Genomic DNA, 17,771 nt, shown 5'->3' with positions numbered 1-17,771 from the left:
TTATCCCAAATTCGCTAACAATTCTCCAATTATCAAGACAAGGAATAGTTGGGATCACAATGGTACTCATTGAAATCGAGATTCATTACTTGCTCTTATGAAAACAAAACACACCATACAAATCACTTATATTAGAGTTGAGTTTAAAGTGCCTCATAATCTCGCATTTTGATACATAATCTCAGCGGCTTTAAAGTCAATACTTATCTTGCATGTATATTAGGATTAAGATGAACTATATTTCCAGAGAATATGAGCCAACTTATTATGACATAATTATATAAGATCTCATCGTTATCCAAATACATCAAAAACTAAGAATAAGATTTTGATACATATCACAAATAGAAATAGGAAAACAATCACGAATATGTATTCCAGAAACAAAAAGATAAATTAATTTTGAATCTAATACCAGAAAAGAAAACAAATACAAAGAAGAGCCAAACTAAAATCAATACAAATGGAGAAAAATAGATTGAAATTCATAATATAGATAACGAACATCCAGATTCTCTCAATCAGTTACAATTGAAAGACACGTTACAACAATCAAGCGATAGACGAAATCAAGTAGATACATCAATACATAGTTATCTTGTAATTCGAAAAAGACGATGAAAAAATGAATGACGACGGGGAAAAGAACGGCGAACGACGACGACGACGGAAAAGTAAAGAAAGCAAACAGAAAGCGGAGCGCATAAAAGAGAAAGAAAGTTTCCACTGGAATAAAAAAGAAAAAACTGTTAAAAAACATTTAGTTGCTTCTATGTCATCGTTGCTTCACCTTGTGTGATGGTCAAAGTCGTTACGTGGAGTAACAACTCACAATGATTTGCTAATCCATTTCGGTTTATACCGGTTTATTTGAATCAAAGCCCAAATACCGAAATTCAGTTTTAGATCCAATATTTGACAACCAAATGTTAAAAAATCAGATAAAATTCATTTTTTCAAATCGCTGGTTTACTGTCTAATATTCCTTTTGTCTCATAATATGATATTTTGGCTTTTATGCACAAAGATTAAGAAACTTACTTTATTCTAAAAAACATTTTTAATTATATAATTATAAAATCATATAACCAATTATTAAAAAGAATGTAAAATCTAATTGGTTGAATAGTTTTCAATAAAGTTAAAATTAATCTTAAAATCTCAAAACATTTTCTATTTTGAAAAAAAAAAACATAGAGTATTGTTTATACTCATCGTTTCTTTCTTTCTCTAGTTGGGTCATCTCTCTTAGTTATCGTCTTTCTTTCTCTAGTTCTATCATCTATCTTAGGCCTTATTTGATAAATATTTACATAAGCAACATACTTCTCTTATTATCTAATCAATAGTTTAAAAATATATTTTAAAAAATATGTACAAGATACTAATGTTTTCCAAATGTTCTTTGCTTGCTTAATGCTCTCAAATAAAAATAAAGTTTTTGGTAGAATATTTGAATATAAAATATATAAAAACTAAAAAAAATATTTTATTTTATTTAATAATATCAAAAAGTTATGTCTATATCTTTTTTTTTTGGGTTGACAATGGTCGTCAACCTCATTCATTTGATTGAGGTTCATAAAAGGCAACTACATGGATACAGAAACGAAAAGGCCCAAATTGTAACCCAAAATACATTTGTGAACACCACTAATAATTCTTGTTAAATATCTAAGCACACATCATCAAGTGTCCGTATATGAGTAAGAACATAATACGTGGCGAAAGGAAACATCTCGCAGGAGAAACCACCCGAGCTCATGACTACCGTCTTCAATTTCCATCGCCATCATCCATGGGCTCCATGATTTGAGCTTTCGTCTCCCATGATTCATGCCTTATGCCTTATTCCCTTGACTGCCCCTGTCTTCAAGGATATTCACGTTTTATGCTGGATGTGAAATCACCAAGGGCCTTCAATGATTTAGGATCAGTCGTCGTTGAAAGACTTGCTTAAAGCAAACTTCAACTTTTCTTAAACTGGACCAAATCATGAAGATAAACTTGCAAAACTTGAATCATTTATCTCTAGAGAATACTCTGCTCGAATTTTTACAAGCAAAGCTTGACTTCCCAAGAGAATAAAGATCAAGAATAACCAGCTATAAAGAGTTGAAACCCAGAAAAAAACAGTAGGGATATATGTAATAATAGAAGAGAGTAAAGCGATGAGGATTTATTTTACTAAAAAAAACAGAAATTGTAAAAAGCTATGAAGAACAGCTCTGATTTTGGTTTAGGACACAACAAAATATATATTAATTAAAATAAATCATATATCTAACCGGGTTAACTACTGTTTGTTTTTGTTATACAAATACAAGCTTTAACAAAATACAAGAAAAAACATTTTTATTCTCTATTTCAACATGTTTGCGAAACTATGAGGAGATTACTCCTAGAGCCGAGCAGCCAACTGGTTAGAAGTGTCTTATCGTTGGTCCAGAAGCTGAGCCTTGCGTCCATTTATTAGAACATAAGTAGTTCAGTGACTCTAGCAAAGAGACTAAAGAAGGCTTGCGAATCACATCGTCTGATTCAGCCACTTGACCATACAGTTCACCAAGCACCATGTTCTGTCTATCTTTTGGTAACATTATAATAAGTTGTGCCAATGACTTCATCAGATAGGGTAACCTGAACCCAAAAAAAAAGAAGGTTATGTATACAAAGAGAAAGAGAACACTAAAACCATGAGCCATTATCTAGTAGCTTAAGATGATGGAGACGGAATTTGATTACCATGATCAGACATTCCTTCCTTGGGTCGCATCGGTGTTAAATGTAATCTCAACAAGGCTATGAACAGAGTAAAATATAGCATGACTTCATGCAGGTAGACGCCGGGTCAAGGCTGGCAACGCCAGAAGCTAGACCTTCAAATGGTGTTATCTCAGGATAAACCTGAACCATGCATAACTAGTAATAAACAACAGAAAGAGAGCTACACTGCATCCAACTAGTAACTACTATTTCTTATGCGAGAAACAGAGCCAAAGAAGAAACAATACTTACCTCCAAGAAAAGAAGCTTGAACAGTCAAACCATATAGAAAGGAATAGGCACTAGGCGGAGCATAGAGCTCGCTGCATGAACAGCCAAGATAGTACTCCTTCAGTCCACATATGTTGATATACCCCACAATAAATTTCCCTGACAAAAGATGTGTTTGATCAGCTCTTAGAAAGCAAGTGAAAATCTAGAGAGCAAATGAACTTCCAACACTCTTAAAAGCAGTAGTAAAGATATGAAAGTTTAATATTTAGTAGAGAATGCAAGATCATTCAGGAGCTACCTGATTTCTTAAAATCCAATATATGCCTTCGAATTTCTTCAACCTTTCCCCACCCACAACTCAAAGGCTCAATGTGAAGGTAGACTCCAGCGATACGAGGATCATATGCAGCTTTCACCAAATTCTCAGAGATTTGGGGCAGGGAAAGCCCTGAAGTGAAACGGCTCTTCAGCTGATCAGAGATCTGAAAAATAGAGAATAAACAACAAGGCCAGTAAAGAGTTCAATTCTCAAAGAAACATCACTAACACATTGTACTATTTGTAGACCACCTGGCCACGCAGAGTCATAGTCAAGACGCTTCCTTTGCGAACACGCTGCCAAGGATAAGCAAAGAGCATCCGGAACTTGACTACAAAGCTCTCCCATGCGTTTCTATCCTCATACACCATTTCTCCTGTAGGATACTCCTCATCTCTTACCACTGGGGAAGCTCCATCCCGTGGCTGATCTTTCTCTAATTCAGCCGAGGAAGCAGGTGAATCGTCAAAGGCACGAGCCGAGAATCTCCGAGAACGAAGACGAGGAACGATATGGGATGATGAATGCGAATCCGAAGAGGTGAAACTGGAGTTCAGGAGGAGAGGTCTTCTGTATAAAGCCGTCGTCACGGAGACCAGTGACCTACTACTGCTAAAGACTACTTGAGGCGCCTGGAGAATTAGAAGCTTCGCCATTTTCTCTCTCTCTCCTGCAATTTTTCCCAGTGGAAGACGAAAAGAGAGAGATTGAAGAAGGTTTAGTTTCTTCCACGTAGTCGCTTCTTCACCGTGTGTGACTTTTGTGACTGGCAAAGTGTGGAGTTAACGGGCTCACAATGATTCTAAATACATTTGCTTTATATTTATTTCAATCAAAGCCCAAGTTGAAACCGAATTTGTTTTTTTTTTAATTCAGTTTCGGGTCCAATGTTTGATATAATCAAGTGAATAAAAAAATCGGATAAAATTTAATTTCAAATCGTTGATTTACTGTTTTGATAGACTCGTCGTACTTCCATATCTTTCTTTCTTACTCTCTTTAAAACAGAAAATATTACAAGCCCAAAGCTAGTGTTTTGAGACAAATGCCAAGTACAGTTCAAAAGGCCCTAGAAGCTCAAATAAGAACTCTCATGTTTTGAAGCCCATCAGAACTCCCTGGTCGTGAGTCGATGGCAGTTTAATGGAGTGGGAAAAGGACGAGTCGATGGTTACGAGGAAGGAGATGTCCCAGTGGTATCGGTCCAGCTCTGCATCATCTTCGAAGCTAGAGTAGGGTTTGATCTCCAGAAGCTCTGGATCTTATTTCTGATTTGACGGTCTAGCTGGGAGAAGATCGAGTCGACTGATCTGAAAGTGTTGCTGCGGTGGCGATCGTTTCTCTCTTTCCACAACCAGTACATAGTAGCTTGCCAAGAGAGAAGTGTAAGGAGGCGATATGGTTTCTGGATTGACAACATCTCCATTTGAGCGATCGTAATTCCCCAAGTTCTTTGCAGTCGAATTCGGCATCGAGAGGCTACCAATGTCCAGAGATCAAAGCTATAGGAGCAGTCAAAGTAAAGATGGTCTCTTGATTCACCAGTCAAGTTACAGAGAAGGCAAGTAGGAATGTCCATATCTTTCTTTCTTACTCTCTTTCCATGAATGACTACTACGGAAATATCTTCAACATTCTTCTTCTTCTTCCCATCTCTTTTGAGTTTCAGCGCAACTTGGTGCAAGAGCAGGTCAAACTGTGATCCCGAATTCGCTAACAATTCTCCAGTTATCAAGACAAGGAATAGTTGGGATCACAGTGGTACTCTTGACTAATTGTTGAGATCGAGATTCATTACTTGCTCCTATGAAAACAAAACACACCATACAGATCATTATATTAGAGTTGAGTTTAAAGAGCCTCATAATCTTGCATTTTGATACATAATCTCACCGGCTTTAAAGTAAACACTTATCTTGCATGTATATTAAAATTGAGATGTACTATATTCCAAGGGATATGTGCCAACCTATTATGAGATAATTATATAAGATCTCATGTTATCCTAATACATCAAGAACTGAGAATAAGATTTGGATACATGGTTAGGATACTCTTGTGATTCAAAACTAGGTGGTTGCTCCATAAATATTTCTTTATCAAGCTCACTATAGAGAAAAGCATTCTTCACATCTAACTACCATAATTTCCATCCAAAGCTTGCAGTTAAAGATAAGAGTGAGCGTACCGTAGTCATCTTTGCTACTGGACTGAAGGTCTCATCATAATCTTCTCCGTACTTCTGAACCCTTGAGCAACCAACCTTTGCTTTGTATCTATCAATGCACCCATCTGCTTTTCGCTTTAGTCGATACACCCATTTACAAGAAACAGGCTGAGCATCCTTGGGTTTCGGAACCAAATTCCAAGTTTCATTTTTCATGAGAGCATTAATCTCCTCCTTCATTGAGGTCATCCATTCCTCAACTCCTTTTGCTTCTTCATAAGATGATGGTTCATCTTCATCTAGAGGAGCTGCAAAGTAACAAGAGTAAGTGGTGACAAACCTTTCATCTCTGAACCGAGCGGGTTTGACAATGTTCCTTTTTGGTCGTTGATTGGCGACATAACCATGATCATGCTCCTCTTCTTCATCTTGGTCAACGCTCCCCCTTTCACCTTGAGCCTCCTTCTCAAAGTTTTCATTATCACTTGGAACTTGAATAATTTGTTCATCATTCTTAGAGGAACCTGAACCATCTTGCTCATCTAAGACTTGATGTGGTCCATAGTAGGATGAAACTTCATCAAAGATAACATCACGAGACACTGTGTATTTATGTGTCTCTGGATCCATACACCTCCAGCCCTTCCGTTGTTCATCGTAACCGACAAAGATACACTTCCTTGCCTTTGCTTCCAACTTTGTTCTTTGAGAGTCGAACACATGGACGTAACAGACTGATCCAAATATTCTGAGATGCTTCACCGTTGGCTTCTTCCCGTGAATCATCTCGTAAGGAGACTTCATGTTGTTTGGACTGAGTGGCATCCGATTGATGACATAAGCTGCACATCTCATGCCTTCTGCCCATAAGGCCTTAGGCAAATTCTTGTCAAGTAGCCAGCTTCTGCACGTCTCGGTTAGATGTCTAATCTTTGTTTCTGCTACTCCATTTTGTTGAGGTGTATACGGGCATGTATATTCTCTCTTAATACCATTCTTTTGGCAAAAAGAGAGGAACTCCTTTGACATAAATTCTCTTCCATTATCTGTCCTCAGAGTCTTTAGCTTTCGACCAAACTCTCCTTCCACGGTAACCTTGAATTCTTGAAATCTTTGAAATACTTCTGATTTTTCCTTCACAAAGTATACCCAAGTGTACCGTGAGAAATCATCTACGAACAACAACATGTAGCGAAACCCGGAATAGGAGGATGTTCTTGTTGGACCCATCAAATCACTATGGACCTTCTCCAATGGACCGCTGCATCTTGAGGTTGAATGATCAAATGGAAGTCTATGTGACTTTCCATATTGACAACCTTCACAAATTTTTCCTCCATCTTGAATCTTCAATTTTGGAAGCCCATGAACCAAATCTTTATTCACCATGACCTTAAGCTTGGTCATATTTATATGGCCAAGTCTGGCATGCCAGATGAAAGCATTTTCATTCGTACTCATCTTCTCCACATAGGTGTGTGAGGCCGATAAAACATATAAATCTTTGACGCGTGCTCCAGTGTGAACAACATCCGCCTTTAATTCTTTAATATTCCTTAAGAACTTAACGTCTCTTGGGCCAAATAGAACATAATTACCTGAGTTGACCGCATTCACCACCGAAAGAAGATTCTTCTTTACTCCAGGGACATAGTACACATTCTTGAGGGTGATCGGTTCTTCATCATCTCTTTTAATGACAACAGTCTCTTCCTTCTCAACTCGATGGATTGAATTATCAGCGGTAATAATGGCTTCTTTCCCGTCATGACGTTGAAGACTAGAAAATAACTTCTCATCTCCGGTAATATGATGGCTACAACCCGAGTCTACAATCCAATCATTTCTCAAGTTATTAGTTGTGGGTGTACCTGGATGTGTAGCCTCCACCATGAAACATTTCCCCTATTCTTCGTCTTCCGTATGACTTTTTGACTCCACCATATTTGTTTCCTTCAACTTGACTCGACAATCCCTTTTGAAATGTCCAAGCTTTCCACACCGGTAGCACTTGAACTTTTTCTTAACCATAGAAGATCTTTCACTTTCATCATTGTGTCTTGAACCTCCATCTTTGTTTTTCGCCTTGAAGCTTTGTTGCCTCCGAGCTACAAAGGCGCTTCCTGAGTCATCAGTGATTTTGACTCCTGACATTTGCATGGCTAATGACTCTTGCGAAGCTAGCAAATTTTCAAACTCTTCCAAGGAAGGTTGTGTAGCCCATCCTTGAATCGAAGTCACAAAAGGTGTATATTCAGGCCGTAGACCTCGAATGATAGACCGCTTCAACCGTGCTTCAGAAATTGACTCCTCCGGATTTAGAGTATTAATCTCAGAGCATAGGTTCTTTACCTTAATGAAGAACTCTGAAGACTCCCCCTGCTTTGCATTCGCAAAATCATTCTCTAATAATTGTAGCTTAGCCTCATTCTTCTTGTTGAACAATTGATCTAAAGCTTGCCAAATGGAACTAACGGAAGTACACCTTGAGACATGCTCAAATATACTTGAAGATATGGACCTCTTCAAAGCAAACTCCGCCTTGGCATTCTTCCGTGTCCACTCCTTTGTCGCTTCCAGGGTTGCAACATTCCCCCTTGGTGGTGTTGTGTTGTTACCACCGACGACGTCCCATAAGTCCTCACTCACCAGGTATGACTCCATGCATGACTTCCATAACCGGTATTTAGATTGGTTTAGGATTTCCATTCACAATCCAACAACACGACCCGTTGATTCCATACTTAGAATAGACCCAAGCTCTCTTTAAAAACCGATCTTGATGAGCACAAGATTAGCTTGGCTCTGATACCATGTAAAGAAACCACCCTTGATAGTGCTTAGCACTAGCCCAAGACCGTAATACCCGAGAACCCGAAAGAAACAAGAAAACTTCCAAGTATGAAGAATAATGTGGAAGAATTCTCAAAGAGATTTAGAGAACTTTGAGTAAAACACTCTTTCTTTAAGAAAACTTTCTTATACTTTACTTGTTCAACTTCTTGTGTTGTTACAAATGAAAGGATGAAAAGGTATTTATAGCCTTCTAAACTATGATAATTCTAGAAAGATTCTAGCACTTGAGCTTAATTTTAGGTTTAGTCCAATAAAAGTTTATTACCCATAATTAAGCATAACCCAAAATCAAAATCAAGTTCAACTTCAATACTCTTTGAGTTGTATGTGATCTCTTTTTGTTTGTCTTTTATCATATTGTGAGATTTTTAGGAACGAGGAAGAACAAGCCGTTGAGAGAATTGATGGAGATGGAGGAGTTCGAGTTCCATCACTGGTGGAGCTTACGGTTAATGTTTCCCACTTTTGAGTTTTGATTCATGATTTCACTTCCTCTGTTTCAGATCGTCGGTTTGGTTTTTGAAATCTCTTGATCTGATGTTTAGGTTGTTGGAAGTGTAAAAGGAGGAGATGAAGCTTTACAGGAGAGGATTCGTCATCCGGTTTGTCAGGTTTTGTAATTCTCAATTTTTTTTTGATAAATAAAACAATCCAAACCGAATTTGAGCATTTCAGTTTCAGTTTGTTTGATTTGTTTCTTTTATAAAAGATGTGGTCTTTTGTAGTGTTTGTTATATACTTATAGCTTTAAAGTTTTGGGTCTCTAATTTCAAAATTTGCATTTACACAACTATTGACCTCTAAAAGCATTAGAACCATACCGTCTGTTTCTTCTTTTTAACACTGAAACATTCAATAATAGAGCCCAACAGGCAACGTACAGGACAACCAAACGGTAATTCGAAAATGGAAAACAGATACTAAAAATGCTAGAGAAAACAAAACCGAAACAGGGGAGTGTTCCACAACGAGGTGTACGCTTACATTTTCTATTTTTATGTGTTTCAGGGACCAACTGAAAATGGGCAAATTGATGTTCAATTTCAGGATCTGCATAGCGCAAGAAGACGTTCGAGCAAGCCCGACTTCAGCTGGTCATCACTTTGTCTTCTAATGCTATGATAATTTCCAAGGTATTTCCTTTGCTTCAATCTGCGAGTCAACACATGTAGCGTAACATGAGTCAACCCTGGTATCATCCCGTTATCTAGAAAAGTTACTTTGTTTAATTTAAATTGATTGTGTATTTTTATCCTTACCTCACACTTTGGTATGTTGACGAGTTTTTCTTCCGTGAAATTCTTTTATTGATTCTTTCAATGGTGTTTGTATGTTATTGTTTACATTCGTTTCCTGCAGCTAATGATGGCCTTGACTGTTCACTTAGTGAACTGAAGAAAAAGAAGTCAGTGAGTGTTTTAACATTGTGCCTATTTGATTCTGGTGTTTTCATGAATATGTGTCTCACATTGTTTTTGTTTTTATGGGTAGGTTGAACCAAACTCATTGAATGAAGTAAGTCTCGCTGCTGTAGAAGATTTGGATGGTATTCTTATATTCCTTTCTCTGCTAATTAACTGTTTCTATTTTTTGTACTCAAGGCTCGTCATATATTTAACTTCCTTCACAAAGGTGACATTGCTGCTGTCAAACAATTTACGGTAACACCTGAACCCAAAAAAAAAGGGTTATGCATACAAAGAGAAAGAGAACACTAAAACCATGAGCCATTTTCTAGTAGCTAAAGATGATGGAGACGGAACTTACTTGAGAGTTTGGGATACACACTGGAGTATATAGAGAGACATGAGAGAGTTATATATATGTTAATTATGTAAATAAGGTTGGTTGACGCATGAGACACTGGGATTAGACGCAATATGAATCTGACTTGACTAAAAAAACTCTTTGGTTCGATCGTTCCAACTAATATGAGATCCATGAAACTATATATATATATATGGAAAAATAAATAAATTAAAATGTATTAATCTTCAGTCGATTTTCTCACTACGAAGAGGAACAAATCCCAAATGTCCTTTCCAAGAGTGAATAGCACCCTCGAGCCAGTCTCTAGCAGCCTCGACCGTCTCCTTGATGTGTTGTTCGACTTGTGACCCATGATCAGCAATATTTTCTTTATAACTCATCAAGCATTGTCTTTAACCAGTTTAGCTTGAAACCTGCTTCTGTTAGCTCGACCAGGTCGCTGCGAGCGTTGCTTAGCTCAGTCTCGGTCAAGCTATGTTGAGGCTTGTTCAGTGTCTCGACGAGAGCAAGGAGGACGTTCATGTATGTTGTCCTCAACAATTCGTTCTTTAGACGGAAATTATTTGTAAAGCCCCGGTGATTCAGGAAAAGCGAATTAACTGGTTCAACCTGCCAGCAAGAAAAAAAATATATATATATGTTTCATAACTCGAGATAGACAAAACATTGTTTGATTCCTAAGTCATCCTAGAAAGGATAACATATAAATCTCAAAACACAAAAAAAAATAGAAAATACCTGAGAATAATGAATCTGGAAACCATTAAATTCTATAATCTCATTCCAATCAACAACTTCAACTACTTTTACGATTTCGAGTTTTAGGATATGATTTTATTCGTCTCGAATTCAAGAGGCAGGGGCTCGTAGCAACCCCATCCCCTGGCCATATCGCAGACCTTATCGCAGAACAATTTGCACATTTCTGTATGTTATGGACAAAAACAGAAAAGACTGATTTAAAATTCACAACCAGATCTAGAAACAAAGACTAAGAAGTTATATGAAAATAATAGAGGTTTTGGGCCGAGGCCTAAAGCAGGAGTGAGTTCATTACCTTTTGTTCTGTATAACTCTTTGCCTGATTGATTCAGCATAACGAAGAAGAAACTAACTCGTATTATCAGTCCAGGTCTCAATGATTCAGGATTTGCAAGCCAGAGGAAGTGGTACACATATAACTTGTGATCTTCCTCTTTGGAATAAACATGAACAAACCCTGTTGGAAAAGAAGAAACATATTAAACCCTAAAAAGACGTTGAATCTTAAAAGATGAGTCAATAATAATAAGAAGAAAAAAAAAAAATTACCATTCCCAGCCGCCGTTTAAGAACTTTGGTGATTCTGTTCTCTTGTCAGACAAGTTATCTATCATAAATGTGAAACTCGTCTGATTTTGATCCTCCATTATTCTATTTCTTATTAGGATTTTGGAACTTTGACGACTAATTTCTATCACAAAACTTGTTTTTTTATACTTCGTCACCACCCGCCGTAAACAGCTTATTTTACCACAACAAATAATATTTATACAGCTTTTTTCGAGATCCTAATTCAAAAGAAATAAGGAAGCACTTTAAAAGAAACTTATAACTAATCACCTCTCTTCCTAATTTTGAGAGAAATAAAAGAAAATCATAGAAACAAAAAAAAATGATAAAAGATAAAGATTCCCAATATTTGAAGTAATTACCACATCTTGATCTCATCAATATATATATATATACATATTTATCATCTATTTGAATTTATTATATAATAAAACTTTGGGTTACAAAAAGGTGTCCATACTATTATTTGAGAAGTACAATATCAAGAAAACTTTTTTTTAATAACTAGTTTGAGAAATATTTGACAAAATTCATAAAATCTTTTTTTTTTTGGACAACAATTCATAAAATCTTAAATTTTAAATTCCTATTAGACGAAAATATTCATCTTTGCTATGTACATCACAAAAAAGATTTATTGTTTTCTTTATATAAGCACAATTATATTATTATGATCCTCACATTATATACCAGTTGTGTTTCAAATATTTAATTCTGAGAATCAATGCAGAAATCAAATGGGAAGCTTTTTACCTCCTTTGAGGGAACATAAACATAAGGAATGCCTGACTCTTAACACAAGATGGGAACATGAGTTATGACATCAATAGGAGATATATTCCAAACTCTGCTTACTACATGAAAACTTAGTTAACATATAGGAAAACTACATTTTTATTCTCTATATTACATGTTTGCTAAACTATGAGGAGATTCCTCCTAGAGCCGAGCAGCCAACTGGTTCGAAGTGTCTATAGTTGGTCCAGAACCTGAGCCTTGAGTCCGGTTATTAGAACACAAGTAGTTCAGTGACTGTAGCCAAGAGACTAAAGAAGGCTTGCGAATCACATCGTCTGATTCAGCCACTTGACCATACAGTTCACCAAGCACCATGTTCTGCTTTTCTTTTGGTAACACTATAATAAGCTGTGCTAATGACTTCATCAGATACGGCAACACCTGAACCAAAACAAAAAAGCAAATTATGTATACATGAGCCATTTTCTAGTAGCTTTAAGATGATGGAAACGAAGCTTACTTGTATATCAACCAAAGAGACGAGTCTCAGAAGCAAGTCAAGAATCTGATTACCAGGATCAGACTTTCTTCCTTGGGACTCATCGGTGTGAAACGTTGAAGCCTTCTCAACAAGGCTGTGGACAGAGTAAAATATAGCAGGACTTCCTGCAGGTAGATGCCGGGTCAAGGCTGCAACGCCTGAAGCCAAACCTTCAAATGGTGTGATCTCAGGATAAACCTGAACCATGCATAACTAGTGATTAATATATAATAAAAAAAAATACTTGCATTGCGTCCATTAGTCTGTTTGCTTAGGTACCTCCAAAGATCTTTCCATGTAATAGAAAACAAGGTCTTCTTTGAGTTGGTTTCTTTCGTCCTCCTCTTCCGACTCCTTTGCTGAAGAGAGAAACGCTACAAACAAAGTATGAGATGCTCGTGCCACTTTCCTGTTAGGATGTCCAATATATCTATAACCACATGATTGTTAAGGAATCTTAAAGATCAGAGTCATGGTTTAAACAAAACAGAGTAAAAGGATACAAAAACATGGTTGATGCAACAACTCTCCTGAAGGCAGAAGCAGATAACCTTCCAATGCAAGTTGGGATTACTCGAAGATAAAACAATATTCGAGATGTCTGTACATCATCTCTTGACCATTCATACTCTAACCTCTGCGTAAACAAGTCTGCAGAAGAAAAAAAAGAGATCTCAAATCTTACTAACGTGATATTGAAACTGCATACACAAATTGATTTCTCAAACCTTTTGGATTCGTCAAGCTACCATAGGCAGGGATGGACTCTACAAACGAAACACAAGTTGCATCATTCTCCTGGACGCATGAGATCACCTCTCTGATCGTCTCCATGTATTCAGGTAAACGAATATGCCTAAAATACTCTACACAGGAGAAAGAAACCAGTATCTTGACTGACGTCTCCATCTTTCTTTCTTCAGACACTGTTGGATTCGGCCACTGTTTCGTAACAGCTAGCGCGAAGACGACAACCATGAGGAAAGATGATTCTGCGATCTTCTCTATGTCTCCAAGCAATGTATCTTCTACACCACGAAGCAGTAGAGCGATCTGACGGTGCTGTAAGTAGAGGTTTTGACAGAAGTCCCAAATCATATTCTCCACAATGTATTTGTTCTCTTCATTTGCTTTTGCGTATTGATTGCAGAAAGCTCCGGTTATGGCCCCTGATTCCTTGAAGAGAACACCAGAAAGATGCTCCCTCACCCAAATGAGTCTTGGTCCAATAGGATCTTTGCAAAACGATTCATATATATTGCCCAGAGGAAACACCTGAGTTAACAATGCAGAAGCGAGGCACAGAAGCAGAGGAGGAGAGGGAGAAACAGTCCCACATCGAGCCAATGCTATAGCAAAGCACTTCAACAGAAGATCATCTCTCTGAGTGATTGAACCATTAGCAACTAAAAGTTGAGCTACAGCTTCTATACGTTTTTCCGCGGAGTTTCTAAGTTCAGAAACAACCTCAAGATTCTGTGAACCACCGCTGGATCCTGCCGCGGAAGCTCTGAGTACTCCGGCCGCGGCCATTAGGACAGTAAAAAGAGTGTAGTTCCCCTTAGACATCTCTAGTGCCTCGTTTGCAAAGAGAGACATCTTGTTTACATAATTAGACCTCAAGTAACCTGACACAACCCACTCGACCAAATGAAGAACCATCAGACCATGAGTGACACTACCATCTTTCAACCAAATGCTGCAGCCAAACAAGGAATCCAATAGCCTAACGTAATGAACATCAGACGAAGAGGATAAACCATACCCGATCCCCGCAAGCACTACAGGAACAAGCTCTTCCCGAGATCCCACCAGTGATCCCTCTCCTTCCAAAAGCCTACATAGCAACTCCAAGGTCAACACTTTCAACTCTCCCGACAGAGAATGCGCACTCGCAAAAGCACCAGCCACCAGAACGCTCTGTGCTACCAACACTGGCTGCAGATTACTCCTACCATCATCAACAACAACTCCACGAATAGCCTGAACGGCAGAACCAACAAGAGCCTGAGAGGGTCGAAAAGCTTTCCTAATCCACACATAGAGTAATCTCATAACAAGCGTGCAAGACTCATACGGAAGAGAGACATCTTTTAGAGATAGTATAGCGATAAGAAGCTTTGCTTGGGGATCAGCGACGTGGATAGTGGACTCAGAGCTAACCAAAGCTCTCAAAGCTTGAAGGTAACGTGTATCGAACCTCTGGCTTTGAAGAGACTCACGAATCTCGGACCATGCTTGAATAATAGACCTCGCAGATGGTGCTGCAGAGTTCTGCTTCACTAAAGGACTAGAGACGCTGCTTCCACTCACAACCCTTAACCATTCTTCGAGAAACACGCTACTGTTAGCGTTTCTCGCCATCTTGATACAGCTAAATTCACTAAGATATATGATGTGGGTTTGATTCAGAATTGAAAACCCAGAAAGAAAAATCGATGCTTTTGATGAACGGGGACGAGTGAAATTCAATATAATTGAATCAAATGAAAGTGTTACCAATAGGCAAGCCCAGTTATAAAAGCGACAGGGGTGAACAAGAGCTTCAATTATACGAAAACGTTCCAGAAAATTCTATTGATTATCAATGGCGCTTCCGCATAAATAAAGCGGATAAAGAAGCTGGAGGCGCTTTTGCTACGGAGCTAGCTTACGCCGATGTCTTTTCCCCTTCTGTTTGTCGATAAAGAAGAAGCTGCTGGAAAACTAGGGGTGGGCGAAACATCCGAACGAACCCAACCAATCCAAACCGAACCAAAATATATGTCTTATCTATTTGGTTTAAGATTTTATCAACCTAAATGGTTCGGTTTGGTTTGGCTTTAAACCGAACCAAACTGAAAAACTGAAATATTTTTTATTTGATTAATTAAATATACTATTAATATTAAAATTTAATATATTTAATCATAATTTTATACATTTTTTACTTTTAAATGAATAGAATAAGTAAAATAAAAGAATATGAATCTCATACATTAACATCAAAACGAAAAAATTATGTTATGATATTTATATTAGATTTAAAGATAATAATATAAAAATACTGAATTATATTTTGTACATATTTATTGTGATGTCTGGTTTTACGTTTAAATATAAAGTAAATGATGATAATATCAAATGATGCTTTGTTTATGTTTTTATAAATCATATTTTTGTAATTGAACTAGAACAAAGCTAAAAAAATCAACTCGGTTGAACTGAAAAATACAAACAAAACCAAATTAAACAAAACCAAACCCAAACCGAACATAAACCAAACCATACTAATTTGGGTTGACTTTGGTTCAAGTTTTCTTAAACCAAATAACACAAACCGAGTCCAAACCGAACCCGTAATTAAACCGAAATATCCACCCCTATAATTATTTGAATTGCTTGGTTTTAAATTTCATATCATTTTAATTCTTCAGTACTATCATTAGAGTTGATCAAACTAAAATCTGAATCCAAATTTTTTTTTATTAATCGATTCTAGTTTTATCATATGAACCAAAATCAAACCAAATGTTATAACACATCTTAGTGATTCATATATCAGTATCTTTAGTCTCAAAATGGTCAAACCCCAAAATAACTAAATCCAAACCAAATTATCATAACACTAGTTTTGCTATTGCTAAATGAGTGAGAAGTAAATGAGCTCATTTCCTCCTTGTCTACCTTCCTTGGACTAGAACGAGACAAGTTTGCACAAAATCTGGAAACGGTGAGTCGGTAACCAATTGAAGTCAATGCTTCACGTGGTCTTAAGTATCAATTTCCATATTCTTCTCAACGAGGTTAATTTATTTCCCCGTTAGTTAACTGCATTTATTAATTTACTGGATATTCAAGCACTCCTCTTATCGAACCAGTATAGTTGTCTATTGGTTCTAACTACTAACTAGTATTAATAGCGATAATAAATGTGTACATACTAGTATAGACATTTATTTTATAAAAACGTGTACATGCTCGTTTTGATCTAAACTATGATAATGATAGTATGTTTTATTAGTACAACCTAATCACAAATGCAATAAAAAGTTGAGAAAAAAAAAACTAAATATCATCTTTTACAACGAAAGTTAAAACAAATACTTCACATGACAAAGAAGAATAAATAATTCAATACATATGCTCCCCAAAGAAATATTAGCAGCTTTTTATGAATTAAATTATGTGCAGTATATCCTTTTTAGTGTTTATATCAATTCGAAAGAAACAAATTAATAAAGAAAATTTAAGTAAAATATATATAAGAAGACAATCAGTGGTGCAAGGGGTTTGGACCAGATGGGACGAGCCGTTTCTCAGCTCCATATCTTGGGTCGATCTCGGATCCTCCCAGCTGTGGAACATCTTGATGATCTTTTCGGTGAAGGTCTTTCATGAACGGTGTGAAGTCAAACTTACTTACCACGAAAGCTCTTCTTCCTGGTCGCAGCGAGCTAATAACCGGAGAAGGGTAAGGCTTTATGGAGGGCATGGAGCTGAGCCTAACAAAGAAACCTTCAGAGACCAACAGGAGAAGATAGATACACAGAAGAAACCATAAGGCGTGGGAGACTCTACTCGTGGCCATGGAGATTAATTAACGATCATATGACCATCGAAGATAGATAGGAAACAATATTGTGTTGACATATATATAGGGATAGAGGTAGAGAACCTATGAATTGGAGACAGCGTTTTCCAACTAAGAAACTTCCTTTCCGTTCAAGGAAGCAGAGAGGTTCATTAAATTTGACGTTCCTAATAAAGTCAAACCTCTCATCATAATATTAGTTTATTGGAATTTTCCTTTCCTCTTCTATGGAAAACTTACAAAATCAACGTCATAGATTATATGCATAAATATCAGATAATAGGAAAATCGCCAGTATGTCAAAACTCCAATAAACAAAAAATATTTTTATGGTTTAGAGTTTAGGATTTAGGATTTAGTGTTTAGGGTTTACCAAGGATTTAGGGTTTACCAATAGTTTAGGGTTTAGGGTTTAGGAGATAGGGTTTAGAGTTTAGGGTTTACCAAGGGTTTAGAGTTTAGGATTTAGGGTTTA

The 17,771-nt window shown here is 37.0% G+C and overlaps 3 protein-coding genes and 1 long non-coding RNA gene across 4 annotated transcripts; 1 reads left to right on the top strand and 3 right to left on the bottom strand.

The window, feature by feature from the left end:
* Nucleotides 1-2,241: 2,241 nt before the first annotated feature.
* Nucleotides 2,242-4,072, bottom strand: LOC106300335 (serine protease SPPA, chloroplastic-like). Its single transcript, XM_013736453.1, has 5 exons — nt 3,571-4,072; nt 3,299-3,482; nt 3,019-3,156; nt 2,746-2,907; nt 2,242-2,640 (listed from the first exon to the last, which is right to left on the bottom strand). The coding sequence occupies exons 1-4, from the start codon at nt 3,973-3,975 to the stop codon at nt 2,897-2,899; spliced, it is 738 nt and encodes a 245-aa protein (XP_013591907.1). The 5' UTR covers nt 3,976-4,072; the 3' UTR covers nt 2,242-2,640; nt 2,746-2,896.
* Nucleotides 4,073-8,578: 4,506 nt separating this feature from the next.
* Nucleotides 8,579-10,243, top strand: LOC106299177. Its single transcript, XR_001261708.1, has 6 exons — nt 8,579-8,790; nt 8,888-8,953; nt 9,351-9,475; nt 9,702-9,751; nt 9,834-9,857; nt 9,944-10,243. It is a non-coding gene; the product is annotated as an uncharacterized LOC106299177 (long non-coding RNA).
* Nucleotides 10,244-12,219: 1,976 nt separating this feature from the next.
* LOC106300560 lies at nt 12,220-15,447 on the bottom strand. The gene is made up of 5 exons (XM_013736729.1): nt 13,452-15,447; nt 13,227-13,374; nt 13,003-13,153; nt 12,703-12,921; nt 12,220-12,623 (listed from the first exon to the last, which is right to left on the bottom strand). The coding sequence occupies exons 1-5, from the start codon at nt 15,085-15,087 to the stop codon at nt 12,384-12,386; spliced, it is 2,394 nt and encodes a 797-aa protein (XP_013592183.1). The 5' UTR covers nt 15,088-15,447; the 3' UTR covers nt 12,220-12,383.
* Nucleotides 15,448-16,831: 1,384 nt separating this feature from the next.
* Nucleotides 16,832-17,399, bottom strand: LOC106299555 (CLAVATA3/ESR (CLE)-related protein 13). Its single transcript, XM_013735630.1, has one exon. The coding sequence runs from the start codon at nt 17,291-17,293 to the stop codon at nt 16,979-16,981; it is 315 nt and encodes a 104-aa protein (XP_013591084.1). The 5' UTR covers nt 17,294-17,399; the 3' UTR covers nt 16,832-16,978.
* Nucleotides 17,400-17,771: the final 372 nt, after the last annotated feature.

The sequence above is a fragment of the Brassica oleracea genome, chromosome C6 (genome assembly GCF_000695525.1).
Source record: "Brassica oleracea var. oleracea cultivar TO1000 chromosome C6, BOL, whole genome shotgun sequence".
NCBI classification, from domain to species: domain Eukaryota; kingdom Viridiplantae; phylum Streptophyta; class Magnoliopsida; order Brassicales; family Brassicaceae; genus Brassica; species Brassica oleracea.
Note: the sequence above shows the minus strand (reverse complement) of the source record. Positions and strands in the feature narration are given on the sequence as shown.

Bases quoted from the DNA above. Each gene is read 5' to 3' on its own strand.
- LOC106300335 (XM_013736453.1), bottom strand. From the start codon at position 3,975: ATGGCGAAGCTTCTAATTCTCCAGGCGCCTCAAGTAGTCTTTAGCAGT. The intron at 3,483-3,570 runs GTGGTCTACAAA...TCTATTTTTCAG, and splicing joins CTATGACTCTGCGTGGCCAG to ATCTCTGATCAGCTGAAGAG. The intron at 3,157-3,298 runs GTAGCTCCTGAA...ATCTTTTGTCAG, and splicing joins ATTGGATTTTAAGAAATCAG to GGAAATTTATTGTGGGGTAT.
- LOC106300560 (XM_013736729.1), bottom strand. From the start codon at position 15,087: ATGGCGAGAAACGCTAACAGTAGCGTGTTTCTCGAAGAATGGTTAAGG. The intron at 13,375-13,451 runs GTTTGAGAAATC...TTTCTTCTGCAG, and splicing joins TAGCTTGACGAATCCAAAAG to ACTTGTTTACGCAGAGGTTA. The intron at 12,922-13,002 runs GTACCTAAGCAA...TGCATGGTTCAG, and splicing joins ACATGGAAAGATCTTTGGAG to GTTTATCCTGAGATCACACC.
- LOC106299555 (XM_013735630.1), bottom strand. From the start codon at position 17,293: ATGGCCACGAGTAGAGTCTCCCACGCCTTATGGTTTCTTCTGTGTATC.